This window comes from Epinephelus lanceolatus, chromosome 15 (genome assembly GCF_041903045.1).
Source record: "Epinephelus lanceolatus isolate andai-2023 chromosome 15, ASM4190304v1, whole genome shotgun sequence".
Taxonomy (NCBI): Eukaryota; Metazoa; Chordata; class Actinopteri; order Perciformes; family Serranidae; genus Epinephelus; species Epinephelus lanceolatus.
The window spans coordinates 19,922,967-19,941,847 of record NC_135748.1 but is presented as its reverse complement, the minus strand read 5'-3'; the positions used below and the strand labels follow the sequence as shown (position 1 = coordinate 19,941,847).

The 18,881-nt window shown below is 45.1% G+C and overlaps 1 protein-coding gene across 1 annotated transcript in view; it reads left to right on the top strand.

Moving 5' to 3' along the window:
* LOC117267185 (latent-transforming growth factor beta-binding protein 2-like) overlaps window positions 1-18,881 on the top strand; it is a 101,747-nt gene that overhangs the window by 67,581 nt on the left and 15,285 nt on the right. The window contains exons 15-31 of the mRNA XM_078175028.1: window positions 156-230; window positions 1,093-1,218; window positions 1,724-1,852; window positions 2,058-2,177; window positions 2,481-2,600; window positions 5,780-5,899; window positions 6,095-6,217; window positions 6,331-6,456; window positions 6,557-6,682; window positions 6,889-7,014; window positions 7,200-7,325; window positions 7,851-7,976; window positions 8,905-9,030; window positions 9,260-9,379; window positions 9,987-10,112; window positions 11,876-11,998; window positions 14,095-14,223. Coding sequence (XP_078031154.1) covers window positions 156-230; window positions 1,093-1,218; window positions 1,724-1,852; window positions 2,058-2,177; window positions 2,481-2,600; window positions 5,780-5,899; window positions 6,095-6,217; window positions 6,331-6,456; window positions 6,557-6,682; window positions 6,889-7,014; window positions 7,200-7,325; window positions 7,851-7,976; window positions 8,905-9,030; window positions 9,260-9,379; window positions 9,987-10,112; window positions 11,876-11,998; window positions 14,095-14,223 — 2,067 coding nt within the window. The remainder of the gene's footprint in view (window positions 1-155; window positions 231-1,092; window positions 1,219-1,723; window positions 1,853-2,057; window positions 2,178-2,480; window positions 2,601-5,779; window positions 5,900-6,094; window positions 6,218-6,330; window positions 6,457-6,556; window positions 6,683-6,888; window positions 7,015-7,199; window positions 7,326-7,850; window positions 7,977-8,904; window positions 9,031-9,259; window positions 9,380-9,986; window positions 10,113-11,875; window positions 11,999-14,094; window positions 14,224-18,881) is intronic.

Here is an 18,881-nt window from a genome sequence, read left to right as displayed (position 1 = left end):
TAGATCATTTTTATATAGCCGCCCAATGAGTGACAGCTGAGGCAGTAGTGGTTGGGAAAACAAGCAGCGTCTCGTTTAGCTTGTAGAGAACGAGGATTTACTATGTGTCACAGTGTTAGTGGTTCATTGTGTTCGCACTACCCCGATTTTCACAGAAACTGCTCCAGACTCCTCCATCATCTACCAGAGGCCAGATTTAGAGGAAACAACTCACACAGAATCAGCCACAGGTAAAACATACATCAGAAAACATGTATTCAACCCTGGGGCTCACTTGGAACATTAGATATCAGATCAGCAGTAATTGACAGGTGTGTATGGAGCTGTAGGGTGACCAGGCACAAGAGCAGCACGGAGCTTAACTCTTCATTTTTTATGCTCTCAGTCAACTGCTGGCAGACAGCAGCACATCTCACAAGACATTTTTTAAGGCTTACCCGGAGTTAAACCGTGGAGAGCCTGTATTATGATTTTATTTGACCCCTTTTCTCAGAGCCAATTTGGCTTGAAGATGCCGTGCTGCACAGAGGGTGAGAGGGCGAGGAACCAAGAAAGAGTGTGCCTCTTGGAAGGGGAAGTTATCCCAAGTGGACAGAGGCCAGATTTATGAAAAATGGAGGACGAGCAGACAGCAGAGTGAAAAAGTGTTTGGGTGATGGAGAGAGTGAGAGGAAGAGTGCTAGGGAGGAGAATTTACAGTAATCCTACAGAGAAAGGCACACTGTAGCAAGGGTTTTCCTAATTACCAGGCACAAGGGCCCATTTCACTGTCTGTTTTACCACAGTCCATTTGGATAGAAAAAGACAAGAACAACACTAATGTCAGGCTCTGCTGTGCATGACCTGCTTCTCGTCGACCCCTTTGTGAGAGCTCCATACCACCTGTTAGAACACTACAGTGCTGTAAAACCTGTCCTCTCATCCAAGACCTCACCTATAAAACAGCAAGATGGTTCCCATGGAAAACAACATGTGCGAGTGGAATGTAGTTTTTTTTTTTACTTTTTACAGTCTCTGTAATGTTACATAACCCAAGGTCAAAAATATTCATGCCTGCTTTCTGACTGTGCACAACTCTGTGGCTTTTCATAGGTATTGACAAGTGTGCCACCACCCCCGGCATCTGCGGCCATGGGAAATGCATCCCTGTGCAGACTGGCTACACCTGCCACTGTGAGCCAGGATTCAAGCTCAGTGCACTGCAGACCAACTGCATTGGTAAGCAACAATGTGAGGGAGAGAAGGGGAGATAGACGGGGGGTAACAGTGGGACGCTCAGAGAGAAGGAGGGACACAATAACACACGCGTGCTGACACTAGAAGCCCCGGTTGTTCTGCCTATCATCATCTCTGTGCGAGCAAGTCCTCAACACCAACACGGCACAGAAGCCTTGAGAAATGAAGCGAGCCAAAATGAAAGGGAGCCGTTTGTTTATGTTGACCTGTTCCGTGATGCCTGACAACAGCGTCCAGGCCCTCCAAAGAGCTGCCACGGTTCTGTGATCCCTTACCTCACGGTGAAGGCCTTGGCCGCAGCCTCTGCTCTACTCGGCTGGGCTCAGGCCCATCACTGAGGAATGCCTGCGCAGCAGAGGAGCTCCAAAGTCAGGGCTTTGGAAAGTGTACAGTCTCTGCCGGTGAAATGGAACGGCAGTGTAATGTCACATTCGATCTCTTGTACTCACCTTCTGCCTTTATTTTCTTTCTCTGTCTCCCGTTGCAGATGTGAACGAGTGTGACGAGAACCCATGTGAAGGGAAGGGCCGCTGCATAAACAGCTATGGCTCCTACACCTGTCAGTGCCACAGCGGCTACAGCCAGGTGATCACCCAGAACAGGAAGTTCTGTCAAGGTGAGACGCAGCCCAAAGCACAGCAGGGGACATGTTTCCAATGGATGAAAGCCATTAGCTGTTAACTCTCTAACTCTCTGTAAGAGCACTGCAAGTTCTTGTCTGTCAGCGCTGTTCATTTAAGAGCATCCTGGCCTAATTAATGCTGTGGAACACAATAGTCACTTTCTTTTCCGTTCTCCTTGGTTTTCATTCAAACTGGCAGATATTAATGAGTGCAGCATGCCCAACAAGTGCCAGAACGGCATATGCGTCAACACAGAAGGATCTTACACCTGTGAATGCAACAGCGGCTACGCCAAGTCCTGGAGAGGCCAGTGCGAAGGTGACATGCATGCATACACAAGCGCCTACGCACACGTACAGTTCACATAACAGCACAGTCATAGCCAGGCATATTTGTTTGCTGCCATGAGTTAATGTGTAGCCCGGTTACAAAACACATGTATTTTCCGCATATCAGAGCCAGGAGGAAAACTATGCACAGTTCGTGATGGAGGGATTGTGTGTTTGTATATATTAGCATTTGTGACCTTACACCCCTTTTTTCTTCCATGCATGTGCACATTGTTTTAATAACGACTAATTCAAATGATTATTTTTCGTGTCCCACCTTCTCCCGGAGCAGATGTAGATGAGTGCAGGGATCCCAGCTCCTGTCCCAACGGTGTCTGCGTCAACACTCCTGGCTCCTTCCAGTGCCAGGCCTGCGGCCCAGGGTTCAGGCCCGTTGATGAAAGATGTGTGGGTAAGGCAAACCCACGCCCCATCACAGCAGCACCACCACCACCGCTACCCAAACTCCTCAGGGTGTTTCCAACCGCTGCATGGAAAGAAGCTGGGTTTCCCTCTTACACTGTAAAAGCTTCCTGTATTAGGTAACATTTACGTAGACAAAAGCTGCTGCTCCCAGTTGGCATCACCGAAAATAACCAAGGCGTCATGGCAACAAGCCGTGCCGTTAACGACTTGCTGACAGCTTATGATGCAGCACAGTTCACCAGCTTGCACAAGCTGAATTACTTTCACTCAATTGTGGCTTTTCGCTCAAAGAGACACTCTGACTGCTGATGTGCACGAAATTTGTTTTAAATAAATTTCATTTTATGCTTCAAAGGGCTTTATACTGGGTTTTTTATGTCAAGTGTGGACCACTACTGGGCCCACACGACAACCCAAAACCACAGTGAGGATGGCTATAGTGTGTGGGCCGAACACACCCCTCCACCCTCGCTCTCTCTATTCGGTGTTTCCACATATGATATATCAGCTTCTCCACCCAGCAGCCTCCGCATATCCCCAATATTGTTTGAACACATACACGGTGTTATTGCTGATCTTTTGATATCACTGGCCCCCGTAAAAAGATTGTTTATAATACTTCAATTTGGGAGAGTCCAAATATTTTCTCTTGGCCACAGCCTTGAACAAACAGTGTATTATTGTTGGAGATCTCTGGCCACCGTACTGTTGGGCCCAGCGGAGGCTTTATTACCACTGCTGGGCTGGGTGATATGACCGGGAAGTCACAGGAGATGCATGAGAAGGTCAAAGGGTCAATTCCCCACTGCGAAGAGGTCCCGACACGCAAACAAATCCTCTCACTCACCCATAAGGATGTCTGTAGCGCGCTGTAAAACTCATACTGCGGATTATTAGATTTCAATGCACAAACGGCCAACAAACTACACTTGGTGTGTGTTGTGTTTAAGCTAACATGCTGGCAGCTCCCCACCTGAACGCGGCCCTGTTACATAAGAGCCTGACTGGTGTTACTTACCATATCCCCTCTCTGTGACCTTGCACCCCCTCTAATTTGTTTGGAAACCTGAGCTCCTGGAGTGAGTATTCCAGAAATGTGAAAAGCTAAAAGACAGAATAAGGATGGAAAATATGGAAATTAGCTTTAGTGGTAATTAGGAGTTCATTTTAATCGATTTTCTCAGTGAGGCTGACGACTGAAGCCCTTGTTTAAAATTACATGATTTCCCTGCCTCCAAAAGAAACACCACTCCAGCTACCTTCTGTTTGTGAGTCCGCTAATGTTATTCATTCTGTGTAAATCTGTGGTGTATAAATAGCCACTGAGAGGAACCCTGTAAATGAGGGATAACACTGGAGGTAAATATTTTTACTCCGAACATCCACCCAGGCAGCGCTAACAGGCTCACAGTATACGTCTGGCGCTGTGAGAGTCACATAAAACAGGCAACACGAGTGCCGGGTTTCCAGTATTTGCCTCAGTCAATTGATGGTAGCACAGTGGTTTGGGCCCAATTGGCCGAATCGTGGATAAGCCTAATTGCTGGTGTGATAGGGAAAACAGCTCCATTCCCCTGTCAGGGCTTATCGCGGAGGCCTGAGAGATGCCGGATGATTGCAGAAACAAAGCACTGGGCCACGCTGACAGACGTCTGGCAGTGCCCACAGCTAGGCAAACAAAACCCAGTCTGTGACTCTCTCGCAGTGTTTTCACTGTGTGAGCTCTGTTTCAGCATCTCTATCACGTCCTCTCTCCACCTCCTTTGCAGACAAATACTTTTCCTTCCTCTCCCCCCTTTCTCTTCCTCTTTTACTGTCTCTGTCTCTTACATTCACATAATCAGTCTCTCCCCTCACCTTACCTAAGCTGAAAATTACCATTGTTAACACTTGATAAATTCCACTATAAAACATTATTTCTGCGTGAGGTTTTCCGAAAATATAATTTCTAGGTCAACTGCTCTGACCCACTGAGTGGAAAAGACAACTACTGCTGCAAATAGTAAAAGCCCTATAGAATGAGGTTTGGGCACTGATTTAATTTAATGACTGCTGTTTTACAGTCATTTTGGGCACTAATTATGCTGTAATTGTTTCCCCCTTACTGAAACAACCCTCAATTTGTATACACATCTTTGTTTTTATTTTCCGTATCCTGCTGTATTCTCCTGCTGCAATGGCCCAGTTTTCCTTTGCATTTTAGATTTCATCTGATATTAAAGGGTCAGTCTACCTAAATCACAAAAGTAACATATTTACCTATCTTTAGTAGTATCTTGGATGCAGATAGTTTTGGTTTTATGTGGCAAGGTTTTGAGATCTTTCTTAAGGCTTTTCTGCCTTTCTGCTCAGAGTTATTTTGTTCACATCTTTCACAAAATTAATTACACTTAAAATGTTCAGCAGCAGTGTTTTTTGGACGACATATCCTCATAAGATTGGTCAAATTATATCTAATAAATTTGTGCCCCACGAATGATGTTATGTACTCAACATAAAGTTACATACATAATGTAAAGTTACTTGGGTTTGGTTTAGGTAAAAGAAACATGGTGACTTGGTCTCACACAGTTCCAAAAAACTGTCTCACCACAGCTGAAATTCCATTTCCTTTCATTGTACTGGGGTGATGGCAGAAATCCTAGAGGTGGATATCTCAAAAACCTTTGATCATTCCAATATGTTATTTTCATGGCCTTGGAAAAGTTCAGTCAATATTTGTGAACACGAGCTACTCTCTCTCAAAGCCAGAAACATCTCAAACTTGTGATTTTATGGACCAGCAAAATGTTTGTTTTCTTTTTTATACCCAGATGAGCTTTATTTTACTCTAGTGTTCTCAGTTCTGAAACAGAAAATGTACCCATATAGACTGTATTTAGTATTTCTGCCACTTAACCTTGCCATCAGAGAGCCTTTTCTGACAGGGAATTGAACCCGTTATATCAAAGCGCCACTAGATGCCACTGCCATAAACAGTGATTTTACTTAGTAGAACACTGAGTTGCAGGTCTACCATGGATTTGACTGGTTAGTGTGCAAGGTGAAGTGAAGCATTGGTCTCCAGTAGATGCAGAGTGAGACTTTTAATTTGTATGAACTGACACTTTAATCACACACTGTACTTGCTCTCATATATATTATGTCCTGTCCTTCTGTCCCCAGATGTAAACGAGTGCTTGAACCAAACCGTGTGTGGTCGTGGTAGGTGTGTCAACACTGAGGGCTCCTATAGGTGCAACTGTTTCCAGGGATATGAACTCTCACCAGACAACGTTTGCCAAGGTAACTGTCAGTCAGAAGGTCAGTCAGACATTATTAACGTCCCATATCAAAGTAACAGCTCTGTGAATAGTTCTCCACAGTGCTACTACAGAAGCTTCGCGGCACCATTGAAGCTTTATAAAAAAGGCTACAAAGAGTTAGTCTTTATTTTCTGGGGCCCCCCCTTTTTTTTACCCCTCTGTATCTTCTCTCCAGATGTGGATGAATGTATGCTCCCCGGAGTCTGCCTCAACGGCCGCTGTGTCAATCTGGACGGCACCCACACATGTACCTGTAACCATGGTTACCATGTCACCTCAGACAGCGAAGCCTGTGAAGGTCTGCAAAGGATTATCTGGAGCTGTTGGGTGTAACTCGTCACTGCATACTTCTCAGCTTGTGGAGCTCTCTCGACAGCAGTATAATGTCTGCAAATTGTTTCTTTTTGTTAGATGTCAACGAGTGCGCAACTGGTAATGTATGCCCTGCGGGAATTTGCATCAACACAGCAGGTTCCTACACTTGCCAGAACTGCAGGCCTGGGTTTGAACCCTCTGCTGATGGACTGAGATGTGAAGGTATGAAATCAACTGTTTAACGATTTACTGTAAACTGCTGTTGGTAGATGGTGATGATTTCTCTGCCCAGTTGAAGTGAATCTGATTTTTGTGTTTCCAGATGTGAATGAGTGCGCCCAGGGTGACTTGTGTCTCGGTGGCGTGTGCGCCAACACGGAGGGATCCTACACCTGCACCAGATGTAAGGCCGGCTACAGAGTGTCTCAAGACCGTCAGAGGTGTGAAGGTAAACTCTATCTCCGGCTGTGCTCCTCAGTCAGTCAAAACCATTAGTGCTGTTACAACTGTTGAAGACTTACTCAACACATCTGGGTTGCTTGTCACCTCACCATTAAAACTCCTGTGCAACTGAATTCCCTCAGCATATTATTTGGTCTTTATAGTCATCGGTTTCCTGACATGTCTGTGCTGGTGTGCATGTGTTTCTCCCAGATATTGACGAGTGCCAGTCCCTGTCTACCTGTGCCAACGGGATCTGTCTAAACTCGGAAGGCTCTTACACCTGTGAGAATTGTCCTACAGGGTACAAAGTATCATATGACGGGGAGCTCTGTGAAGGTTGGTTTATTTAACACTACTTTTTTAATAACTCCTGCATAATGCCATTTGTATGTTAGTCAGCCTGAAAGAACTGACACTGGTGGGGTTAGTGGTTCTTACCTTTCACCAGGATTTTCTTTTCCTTGGCTGTAGAGACACCCCCTGTCCCGCAGCGAATGTCTAACAGCCTGTGTTGTTTTCAGATATCGATGAGTGTGCACTGCCCACGACATGCCCCCAGGGAACATGTACAAACACAGATGGCTCCTTCACGTGTATTGTCTGTCAGCCTGGTTTCAGAGTCTCTGAGGATGGACAACAGTGTGATGGTGAGGCTGTTGGCTGTGTTTGTGCAGGAATGTTTTGTTTGTGCACTTGAGCACAGGTGTGTGTAGCGTCTATTCAAACATGCCAGACCTTGCCTTAATACCCGACAAAAGCTGCGGTTAAGGGTGAATGTGCCAGCTGCGTTGAACACGTTCCCCGGCTGGTTCAGGCTGTGTATTAAAAGCATCAGGTGCGACAGCTTGGAACCCAAAGCCCCATCATCTGAGCCCAAAATCCCAAAATACTCCTTCTAGACATCACATCATAGCTGGATCCTGGACCCCTCCGCCTCTGGCACCGCTCATCTGATCCTTGCTCAACACAATGAGACACCAGCCCTCAAATAGAACATGATGATGTCAGGCTAATGTTCCGCAGATAGCTCAGCTAAAAAGATAGACGTGTCGACATTTGTAATTTCTAGCTCCAGTGATTGCCGATCTAACTGATTACAACTGGCGAGCTTTATTTATTTGAAGCCAGAGATGGTAATCTGCATTATGATGTGTCTGTGTATTTGTGTCCAGATGTGGATGAGTGCTTGGTGGCTAACGTGTGCCCGCGCCAGCTGTGCTTGAACACCCCAGGATCGTACACCTGCAGGAGCTGTGAAGCCGGCCTGCAACTGTCTGAGGATGGTTACGGCTGTGAAGGTAAAACTACCTCTGTTTTTATGTACCTGCGCAGAACACTTTAAGCTGTCACTATCAAAAACATTGCACCAAAGTTACAGTAGACCACAGTAGAAAAAAAGGAATGCATTAGACCCAGAACATGATTACAGAAAATCTTTACCGTGCAGAGTAATTTGTCATGACATGATTTATGAGATCAATGCAGTGAAACGGCTGCTTTGACGAATCCGGGGAGGCTGATCTGTCATGACTTCATGGGAAGCAGAAAAGGAATGGCTGTTTAAATGGATTCAAACATGGCCTCAGTTAGTCATATATACTGTGGTGTGTTTTTGAATGGAAGCGTGGATGTAGCCCAAGAGGAAGATCCCCTACCGATATGGGTCTTTGTGCTGGGAAAAGGTTTTACAAAACAAGCCCGAGTCCAAGTCGGCCTCTGATAGGATTTTAATGGATGCCTCTGATGCCATGGAAAATATTAAGGGCTTAATTTGAAATGAAGTCAACCACTCCCCTGCCTTCCACGTACTACAGCGAGCTCGCCCCGTTGAACTGTTCACCCAAAGGCAAAACTGAGCCGTCCCAATCACTTAACAATGGCCCACACAATTTTTCTCCGTAAGAAATACAATCTGCACCGGGTCGAGGAATTTCCAGTGATCACATAACAGCGAGCCAGGGACTGTTTGTAGATACAGTAATTATGCGCCACCTGTAATAGCTTGCTGTTTTGGATTCGATGACCCTCCTGCATACTTATCTTTCCACCCTTTTTAATAAAACACTGTCAGTGCGATCTAATAAAGGCGGCTTTGCTTACTGTATGTAGGCCGAAACACACACACACAATTTTTTACAGACAGTGAACGATCAAAAAAGTAGATTCTTTAGAGGTCCCTTTGCTTAAGATGATAAACTAAAGCTAACCTTTTCTTCTGCATCTTAGACATTGACGAGTGCCAGACCCCAGGTGTGTGCCCCACGGGTGTTTGCACCAACACAGAGGGCTCCTTCTCCTGCATGGCCTGTGACCGTGGCTTCACAGTGGCACCCAACGGGCTCTCATGCCAAGGTACGGCGTAGTGGGTGGCTGACTGTGGTCACTAGATTTTTGTGCAGTCATTTTAATATGTCATCTGTTCCAGTGCAATATGACCTACTGTAGTTAGAATAAGTCATTACATGCTGATGTAGATGATGCATGACTTTTCTGACATGCTCAATGTGGATTTACAGCTGGTGTGAATGTGTCATACTGATGACGTCTCCCTCTCTCACTCTGTGTTTGTTTGTCCATGCAGATGTGAATGAGTGTGAGGACACCAGCCTGTGTGTGGCAGGCCAGTGCACCAACACCATCGGTTCCTATAGCTGCACCTGCCCAGCTGGTATGGAGCTGGTGGACAGGACGTCCTGCAGAGGTATTCACACACACACATACACACACACATACACGCTAGTGTTGTAAGAAATATTGATTTATCGATATATATTGATTCTGTATATTTGAAACGGTTTCAGTACTCAGTATAGATACACCAGTACCAGCTGTGCTTTTTTCGCTCTCTCCTATGAACATAGCCACATACAACAGTTTGTATGATATTCTACGAATTATCACCTCATAAATGACATTACGTAACTCAATGTAAAGTTACCAAGGTCAGGTTTAGGCACGTAAAGTTACTGTGGTTAGGTTTAGGGGAAAAAAACACATAGTGAGTTTACTCAAAGATCGCACGGTTCCAAAACCGGTCTCGTGGGGAAAGTCCTGTGTTTTGTTACCCATCCACCACTTCAACCTGCCTCCTTCTTTACTCCCATCAGCACATTGGTCACATGATCGCAGCCTTCCTAAATACGTGGGTTAAACATGAATTACAAGCTCATGATTATGTAGGATATGTAGAAATTTTGGTGTTTTCTGGGTCACCTGACACATAAAATATACCATTAATGCTTAACTGCTCCTCGTGGCTTACTTCATGTTGGCATCTTGACACAGCTGTGTGTGTATGCTTATGACAGATATCGATGAGTGTTTAACTGTGGTGGGGATCTGTGGAGAAGGACAGTGTGTGAACAATGAGGGCTCCTACACGTGCAACTGTCCTGATGGATACACCACCACCGATGGAAAGACCGGCTGCCAAGGTACAGTAACACACTGGCACAAGAGCAGTAACAGCAATGGGAAATTGCTTTTCAGATGATTTTATGAGCTTTGTGTAATTGGGTGAGGCAGAGTCCTAATTAGAAAAAGTTGGTAATAATATAATATGATTTTAGATTAAGTCATTTTACAGTAACCTCGCTGGCTTGCACACGTTTCTTTATTCAGTGCATGCAGGCTCACAGACAGTATCCTCAACACACTGTCCTGGGTGCTGAGGCCCAGCCTGGGACCCTTGGCATGGGTGATCAGACTAGCCTTTCTGTGTAATGGGCCGTGGCCTCATCAACTGTCTCAGCTCACTCTCCGTTCGGACATCAGTTTGATGTTATTCCAGCCGCACCCAGTGACCCACTGGTCACAGCGATGGGAAAAAAAAATGCAGCCTGATCATCAGCTAAGGAAGGCTTTTCTTTTCAACAAACTGGAGCATTTGCTGTCAAAATACATGAAATAACTCTGGCTAGGCTGTCAGAATGGGATCAGTGTTATTTCTGGTGTGTCTTGCAACTACAGTAAGAGGTGAAGTAAACGGCAGGATGTCTGGCAGTGAAATATCCTGTCGTGATGTGAAGCAGGTAGGCTTGAATCACTGGGTTCAGGCCCCTGCAAGACGCTGGCACAATCCTCTAATGGGCAAGTGTGACTTAATGTAGAGGACTAGGTTCAGTCCTTGAACAGGGACATTCTTCTGCTGAGGCTTTGGCCTCGGAGCGCCTTAAACACCGTACTCAGACTCTGAGCAAACTGCCCAGCCTGCATCAGGTACGTTGGCTGCCCGCCACAACAAATACTAGGCTCTAATTATCCTATAAATCAGCAGTTGTCGTATATTTTCTTGCAGCCTGCCATTGTGTGTACAGTGCTGACACAATGAAAGCCAGACCCCTCTGACATGAGCCTGCAGGGGGAGGAGAAGGGAGGATGAGGGTATGTGAGTTTATGGGAATGAAAGATGGGTTTAGTCAGGTGAGGCCAAAATGATGCTTGGCCTTGACCGTGTTGGTCTTTCAGCGAAAACAGAACATACGTAATAAAGGACTGACAGCAGACTGAAACACATCTAAATTTAATCCACATCAACAGGTTGTGCCACGGCCTTGCCGCTGTGCCTTTCAATAAAACCTTTGAAGTCCTTGAATTAACTCCAAAACTATCCAGTCACAGCATATTTATGTGTTTACTTATAGTCTGGGCTATTGTTTTTTTTCTCCCTATCTTTGCAAACGGGTGTTTGCCTTGTCGTCTCTGAAAGATTCATCTGATTATCAAAGGTTGAAAAAGGAGGACAGGCTTTTCCCCAGCGATGAATTTCCCCCGCCTTCCCCATATTTTACCCGCAAGTCCAAGTGCCTTACAAGTTATGCCGTAATGCTGCAATTATCCACAAATCTACAGCTAATCAAGCATGTTGTGGTCATTATTAATTTTTACGAGTTGATGGGAAATGTTCTCAGCCTGAAAAGCCGAGGTAGATGTTTTTTTCCTCCTTTGTTTCCTGTTTGCCAGTATACTGTTAAATGCTCCAAATGGCCAATGAATCTGGTGCTCAGACAAGCGCTTGATTACACATTCTTTTTGTGATACTTATGAAAAGGAGTGGTGTTCCCTGTGGATTTAACAAAGACGGAGGATATATGGGGATATTTAGGGATAATCAATATGTAACAAAACTTGACCCACCCTTTTTCCAGTTATCTTTCTTAATTCGTCTGCCTTTCTTTCCCTCATCTCTCTATGCCAGATGTGGATGAATGCAGTAAAGACAACGTGTGCGTCCGAGGCGAGTGTCTCAACACCGATGGCTCTTTCTTGTGCCTGTGTGAAGCTGGCTTCAAGTTCAACGCTGACACAGCTGACTGTGAAGGTAAGACAGGATAAGGCCCCAAAATATTTGTGAAATGGATATTTTCCTCCTTCATTTTAAATGTTCGATTTAGGATTTAGAGGGACATATTAGCAGAAATTGAACATATTACAATAAGTGTGTTTTCTTTAGTGTGTCATCACCTGAAAATGAGAATCATGGTGTTGTCATTACCTTAGAATGAGCCGTTTATATCTACATAGGGAGCAGGTCCTCGTCTACGGAAATCTCCATGTTGCATGTTTCTACAGTAGCCCAGAATGGACAAACCAAACAGTGTCTTTCGATAGGGCCATTTGTGTTTTTGGGTTTTTGGGTTGGTCACTGTAGTTAGCAGCCCCTCTGTGACGATAGCCTTTGAAAAACACAGATTTTTTTAATGTGAAACTTCTTTATTCAGTGTTTTTACCAATTTAAATCACCAGATTTGTTTGTTTTGGTGAGCAAGAGACCTTTGCGAATAATTCAAGTCCCGGTAGAAACCTTCTTAACGTCTCGATCTTAAAGTTATCAAAGAAAAAAGGTGAGCACACATTACCAGGTGCTGAGCTATTGGCCCATCCCCGACATGCCAAACAATGTAGCAGGATGCCTCGGCGGATAATTCAGCTCAAAATCTCCCGAACGTCTAGATCAGAAAAAAGGTGAGAGCATACATTAGCAAGTACTGGACTACCGGCCCATCTTCAGTGTGCAGAACAGCATGGGAAAAACACTTATTTATGTGAAACTGCTTTATTTAGTGTTTTTATTGGTTTTAATCACCTGGTTGGATTGTTCTAGAGATGAAGAGACCTTTGTGAGTAATTCAGCTCCTAGTAAAAAAACCCCTGAACAATGCGCACCAAAGGAATTCTGACCTGGAGAGGTTTCATCTGGTTGCAATCTGAAACCTTAAATACTGTTCATTTAAAAAGAAAATTATGTGCACACGAACTTTGTTTTGCGAAATCTCTGTCCACATGGACAGGAGGAGCTCACTCAAAGATACAAGTGATGCTCTGGACATGTCAAAGTTTTCCTTAGACTCCTCATCAACATTACCACTCTGGAAAGTGTCCCACCATCTGTTGGTTCGACCGGGCCTGATCCAGAACCGTTGTTTCTGGTGAACCTCAAACTGTGGCGCTGAGAACCAAACAACATTGGGCACAGCACACAGCTCTGTTCCTCTGTGAAGGGGTTCAGCAAAACTAAGTTAAGATGTAAAGTAGTCAATACACTAAGCAGTGCTAACAAAATGTAAACAAGCCAGTAGTCTGCTGTGATATTGTTTCTGGTACATGCTCGTCACACAAACTAACAATGGGCATGCGCAAATTTGAGGAGATGAAATCATTATTTCCTCAAATGCTCTGTTTTACACGTCCACACAGATACAAACAAAACTGCTGTTGCATGTGGATGAGAGGCCCAGACTAAGAGGAATATATTGGTTTTCAAAATTATCTGTATACGTGTAGACAGGTCTTGAAATTCCCTTGTATATGTCATAGTGATTGTTGACCTCTTACTGTGCCCTGAGGCTTCTACTCTCAGAGTAAACCAACATGTCAGCATTAGCTGTTTGATCGTCACGCTACATTTAGACTTAAGTGTACCCAGTATAACACAGTTGGCTATGATTGATTATCTATAGGCAGTGGGGACTGGGTTCCAGTGAAAGTGTCCAAGCCTGGCTTAGAGGCTTTCTCAGGTCTCAGGAGTGAGGGGTGCCTGGATTACATGGCTGGAGCCCTGAACTCCCTCTCCCCAGAGGGAAGTATGAATGACCCCATTGTGAGCAGGAGGTGTTTCTCCCTCTGGAACGTCTCCCTTTAGCTCCTTCACAAGTTCTTTGGTTGCTGTGATAATATTGTTCTTGGCCATTCCTGTTGCCTGCTGCGTTTACTGAGGACAGCTACACCGCAGGCCTCCTGGCCGACTCCTGCTGTACAGCCATTACACTGGAAGCAGAAGAGCAGAGGAGGGAATACAAGTGTGTGTGCGGGGGTTGCATGTGTCCGTGTTAGTGTCTGATTGCACATGTGGTTGCGTTTGTGCCTCTGTTTGTCAGTTACTAACCAACATCTGTCTCTCTTTCGCTCACTGTACAGACCAGAATGAGTGCAAGGAGTATGGAAGCTCAGTGTGTGGTACCTGGCGCTGCGAAAACACCATCGGCTCCTACCGCTGTTTCATGGGCTGCCAGCCTGGCCTCGATGGAGAGGACGCCACAGACTGCGGTGAGTGGTTAAACCGCGTGTCGTTAAAAGACTAGCACACACAATTACGTTAAGAAAAAACAGGCAGATTTTGAGACTAACTCACTTTAGACTGAAGCAGAAGATGTATGCATTGTATGAACCGACCTATTTTTGTACCATTCACCATTTGGGCTGTAGTTAAAGATAGAGAGCGTAGCCTCAAATCAACTCTGCATGCTATTCAGGAGTCTCCCTCTGTGCGTAGATAAAGATATCTGCTTGGCATGCAGACACAAAGAGGCTGATGTGAATCAAAAAGCTATCAGGTACTCGGGTCTTCCTGCACAAGAGGCCATGGGGGAGATGAGGAGACATGGCCCCTGAAATTGGGGCACTTTAGAAAGAGGAGTGCACTGTCATTGGAGGCGGTGTGTGAGGCCAGCTGATAATGGTCTCATCCTTTGGACAACGGAGCTAATGGAGTGCCTCTGGCAGAGACACCAGTGGAACCTGATCACCGTTGCTCTTCTTTTAAGAGGGGATAAAATTGTGGGGGCCTTGCCTCCTCTCCCCAGTCACCTGGGTTGACTGGCTAGGTTTGCACTTATGCTACATCTGGGCCCACAGCAGGCCAACAACAACAGACATATCTCCATGACCACCAGAATACATGAAGCTTTCTGTGTTTACTGGCAGGATTAGACACCTTGGGTTTGAAATATTAATGTGGTTTGTTGCACAACGATCTGAGTTTGTCTGTCTTTATTTTGTAGCGCAGCATTGCTTGTCTTTGTTGCTCTCATAGCACCATAAAACAACAAGTCTGGTTTATGAGGAATACGAGAGACAAAAACAAAAGGCCAAATATTTTCCTCATATTAAGACAGAATCCAAACAGTCACCGGAGAGTGACAGGCGAGGAGGGGGAAAAGCAGTCTGAGAGCATCCGAATGGAATGATGTGTTGGACTGCAGATGGAAGCTGTGGGTGTTTGCGGGTGATTGTGTGCGTATGTGAGTGCAAGTGTGTGTGCGTGCATGTGGTTAACTGTGGGTTTCTGCATCCCCGCTTGTGTGTTTGTGTTAGAGAGAGAACCAGAGACTGTAACCGTTGTGGAGATGCACTCCGAGTGCAGTGCGGCTTCAAATATTCTCATGACCCTGAGTTTTTATTGGACTATCAACAGATGGAGATCAGGGGGAGAATATGCTGATCAGTGACAGATCAGACCTACGCCCCCTCCATCACCCTGATCCCGGCTTCGAGTGGCTGCCTCCTCGCTGCACTTTACGGTGTTGCCTGTCTGGCACCAGCTGAAGAGTGCCGGGGCCTGCAGTGTGATAAGGGCAGATTAAAACCAGCTGCCGACCTTCATTGCTTTAGTGTCAGAGTGAAACCACTGCTCAAATCAATGGCTTGTTATCTTCTGTGAGTTACACGTTTTCTTATCTGACATGTCCTGCGGAGCACAATTGAATCTTTAGATGGGACCTGATTAAAAATAGCTAGTTACATATAATTAAATGACTGAATAAATGTAATTGTAATCAGTTACAGTTGTTGAAAAAAAGGAATTAAATGACAAGTCACGAATAAAAAAGCTGGTGATTACACAGGGATTACAACTTAATATATTCTTATATGTAGAATAAAATATTCATTCTGTTGCTCTGCATGTTTTTGCTGTGCAAGAATGACTTTGTTTGGCAGATATCTGAACAATGCAGGTCAGCAAAGCTGTTGGGAAAAACCCATCAAGGGTAGGAGGCTTACAGGGAGCTGTCTACGCCCAGACAGGCTCCATTTGTTTGGCAGTTTGCGGACAAATTTTAAATGCCACCTGAGACTGACATGCCTCTGACCATCCAACCACATCAAGTCAGGTGGACATGTTGGAAAAAAACGCCTTTCAGTTTTAGAATTTCAAAAATATTTCCCTTCAAAATTCAGAAAAGGTTAAAATAGTTACGTTCCTGATTATATTTTTAACAGTTTAGATAGTAATCTGTAACCTGTTACGTTTCAAAAATCACCTTCCCCACACTGCTGCCCAGTTATGACTGAGTCTGACCATATTTCTCCCGTTGCTATGTTGTGGTGCGAGCTGTTTCGTGTTTTCCCCCGACCCCACAACAAACACTCGCACAGCTCAGCCTTGACTCACAGTCCCAGACTGAAAACCAAGCCCTCTCACCCTCAAAAGCCCGGTGCTGCACACAATAGCGGCTTGTTTCACCTCACGGTTGCAAGTTGTGGGAGATGCTGCCGTCACCCCAATAAAAGTCCAGGGAGGGAGCTCAATTACTCCGGGGCATTTTTGTCTGCTTGTAAAAATCATCAAATATTTAAGAAGAGGCCAGACACTGTAATTTGCAGTTTCTGAGAGGGGCGTTGTTTTATTTTTACTCACCGGCCTTCGAAGGGGCAGCGGTTGTCTTTGGCTCTGCTCGCAGCACTCATTTAGATTTAGAGGCCATAATACAAAAGGGGAAAACAGGGTTTTTTCCACAGCAGCGCGTCAGCTTCAACTGTACCGTGAGGGCTGTCATTCTGCTATGATGCTGTACAGTGCACACGGCTCCTATGGGCATGTGAAAAAGGCAGTGTGTAGTCGCAGGTCATTGTTTTTTAAGCTTTAATTCACCATCATGCACATAATTTCCCACAAGCTATGCCCTTTATGTCTTTAATAAGGCTTTCCCATGGGCGGAAATTGTCTGTGGTCACACTCCTACCCCTTTAAACGTATAGAAATCTAAAGACTTTACCATGTGTGTGTGATCATACTGTTGTGCGTATGTACTGTATGGTGTTTTTTCTCAGAAGTACACACATGATATGACAGTTTGACCTCCACTGTAGTTAACCCAAGACATGTTGTAGATGTAACGTCAGACAGAACGCACAAACATGGTTCCCTGAAAACAAATACCTCACCTCATCCTCGCCCAGTCGCGTGTGAAATAACCTCTGCATATGGGTCCAATCAGACAAGGGGTTGTCCAGAGAATATGGGAGAAGTGTGGGCTGCGGAGGGTGAGCCAACAGTCACTGATTCCTATATTATTGCTGCCTGCCACCATGTGCTCTACATTAACACATGGCACAGAGACCCCCACCATTAACCCTCCCCACCCCTTAACCGCAGCATCACCGGATCCAAGAAGCAGGTCCTCTGGGGTCAGACCATTAAGATAGCTGCCTATTGCGTCGGGTTGCCCCATTTCCCCAGCTCCTCCCACCTCAACTGAACTCCTCACCCTCGTCCCTGCCTCAGATCTTCCCTTCAGGCAATTTACAGCTCTGCATGTGTCCTGACGTAACCGATTATTACATGGAAAGACTAAGAAAGGCAACCCCACGTCCTGCTGGTGTGAGACTAGCTCTTGGTGGAGTTATCTCATTTTGTACTATTCATTTTTTCCCACAAACCATTAGCGCTGTGATCAGTGAACGGACTCTCCGCTTGGAAGACAGATCTAAATTACTGGTCAAGTAATGCTGCCACTCAAGACAGATACACAGAAAAACAAAGGCCATTAAAATTGTTTTGGTCTCGATGCTCTCATTTCTCCCCAGGACGATTCTTTGATTGCGTCTCATCATCACAACATGTGGTTTGCAACAGATTTTGTTCCATGTTACACATGAATGAAAATCTGCCTGCAGACACTGATTATTTTATATATTAGCGGAGAGCTTTCATCACCTCCCTCCCAGACCTCCCAGCTGGCCGCCGCTGTCATTCCAACATTCCAGACTCCACTTAAGCTCTTCACACTTGAGGAAATGTTCCTTAAACTCTGATATTTAATACTTTTCACCTTACTCTGAGAATACTCCTGATTAAGCTGTGGGAACGTTCCCCTCCAAAATGTATTTTTCAATTACTTGTAATATCTTATGGTATCCAAAAAACGTCGCCACTGCTACACTGGTTTGGCATCCCACTTCTCAGCTGCAAAAATGCAAATTCAGTGGGTTGGCGGTTTTCAGTATGTGTCCATCCATTCTCCCTCTATCATCTTGCAGCTATTTGAGCCCACAAGTCTATTCTAGCAATCCCTCTCAGCGTTTCCTGTGAAAGGTTTAACAAAATGACAAAGGCAATTTTGTCTTTGTGGTTTTATTAGCTTGTGGGAGCCCCTGTCTCTGACCCCAGAGGCATGTTAGAGAAGTGGCCAAGTCAGGACAGGAACACTGACAGAGGACTTGTCCCCCAGCAAGCCTGACAAAGTAGTTGTCTGTGTTGGAGGGGAAGACAAGGCCCTGGCCAAGCACACTGTTCAAATCAAATGGCTTGTGGTTTTTCTGGCCCACTTTCTCCCTTTCTTCAGTTGATACAGCCTTTGCGAGTGCTCAGAGGCTAAATAAAACCGGTTTAGACAATATGTGAATGACTGCGCTTTGCACTCCATAAAGCAGTTTGTTTTAAACGGTGCCACTGGACTTGACTTGTTGTCCAAACTGATCTTAGGAGCAGACTTATCCAAAATGAGCTTTACAAGAATGAGACTGTTTAGTGGAACTGATCAAAATGTAATTCAAGTATTCGGGTTGTTGTGATTTTATTGTCTGCATTTTTCCCCCTGTTTTTCTAGAACTTGTGATCGCTCCAGTGGAGTTACTATTAGTCATGGAAACTCTGAATGGAATGGTCATGGAGGGTTGTTATTGTTAAGACTACAAAAAATTCA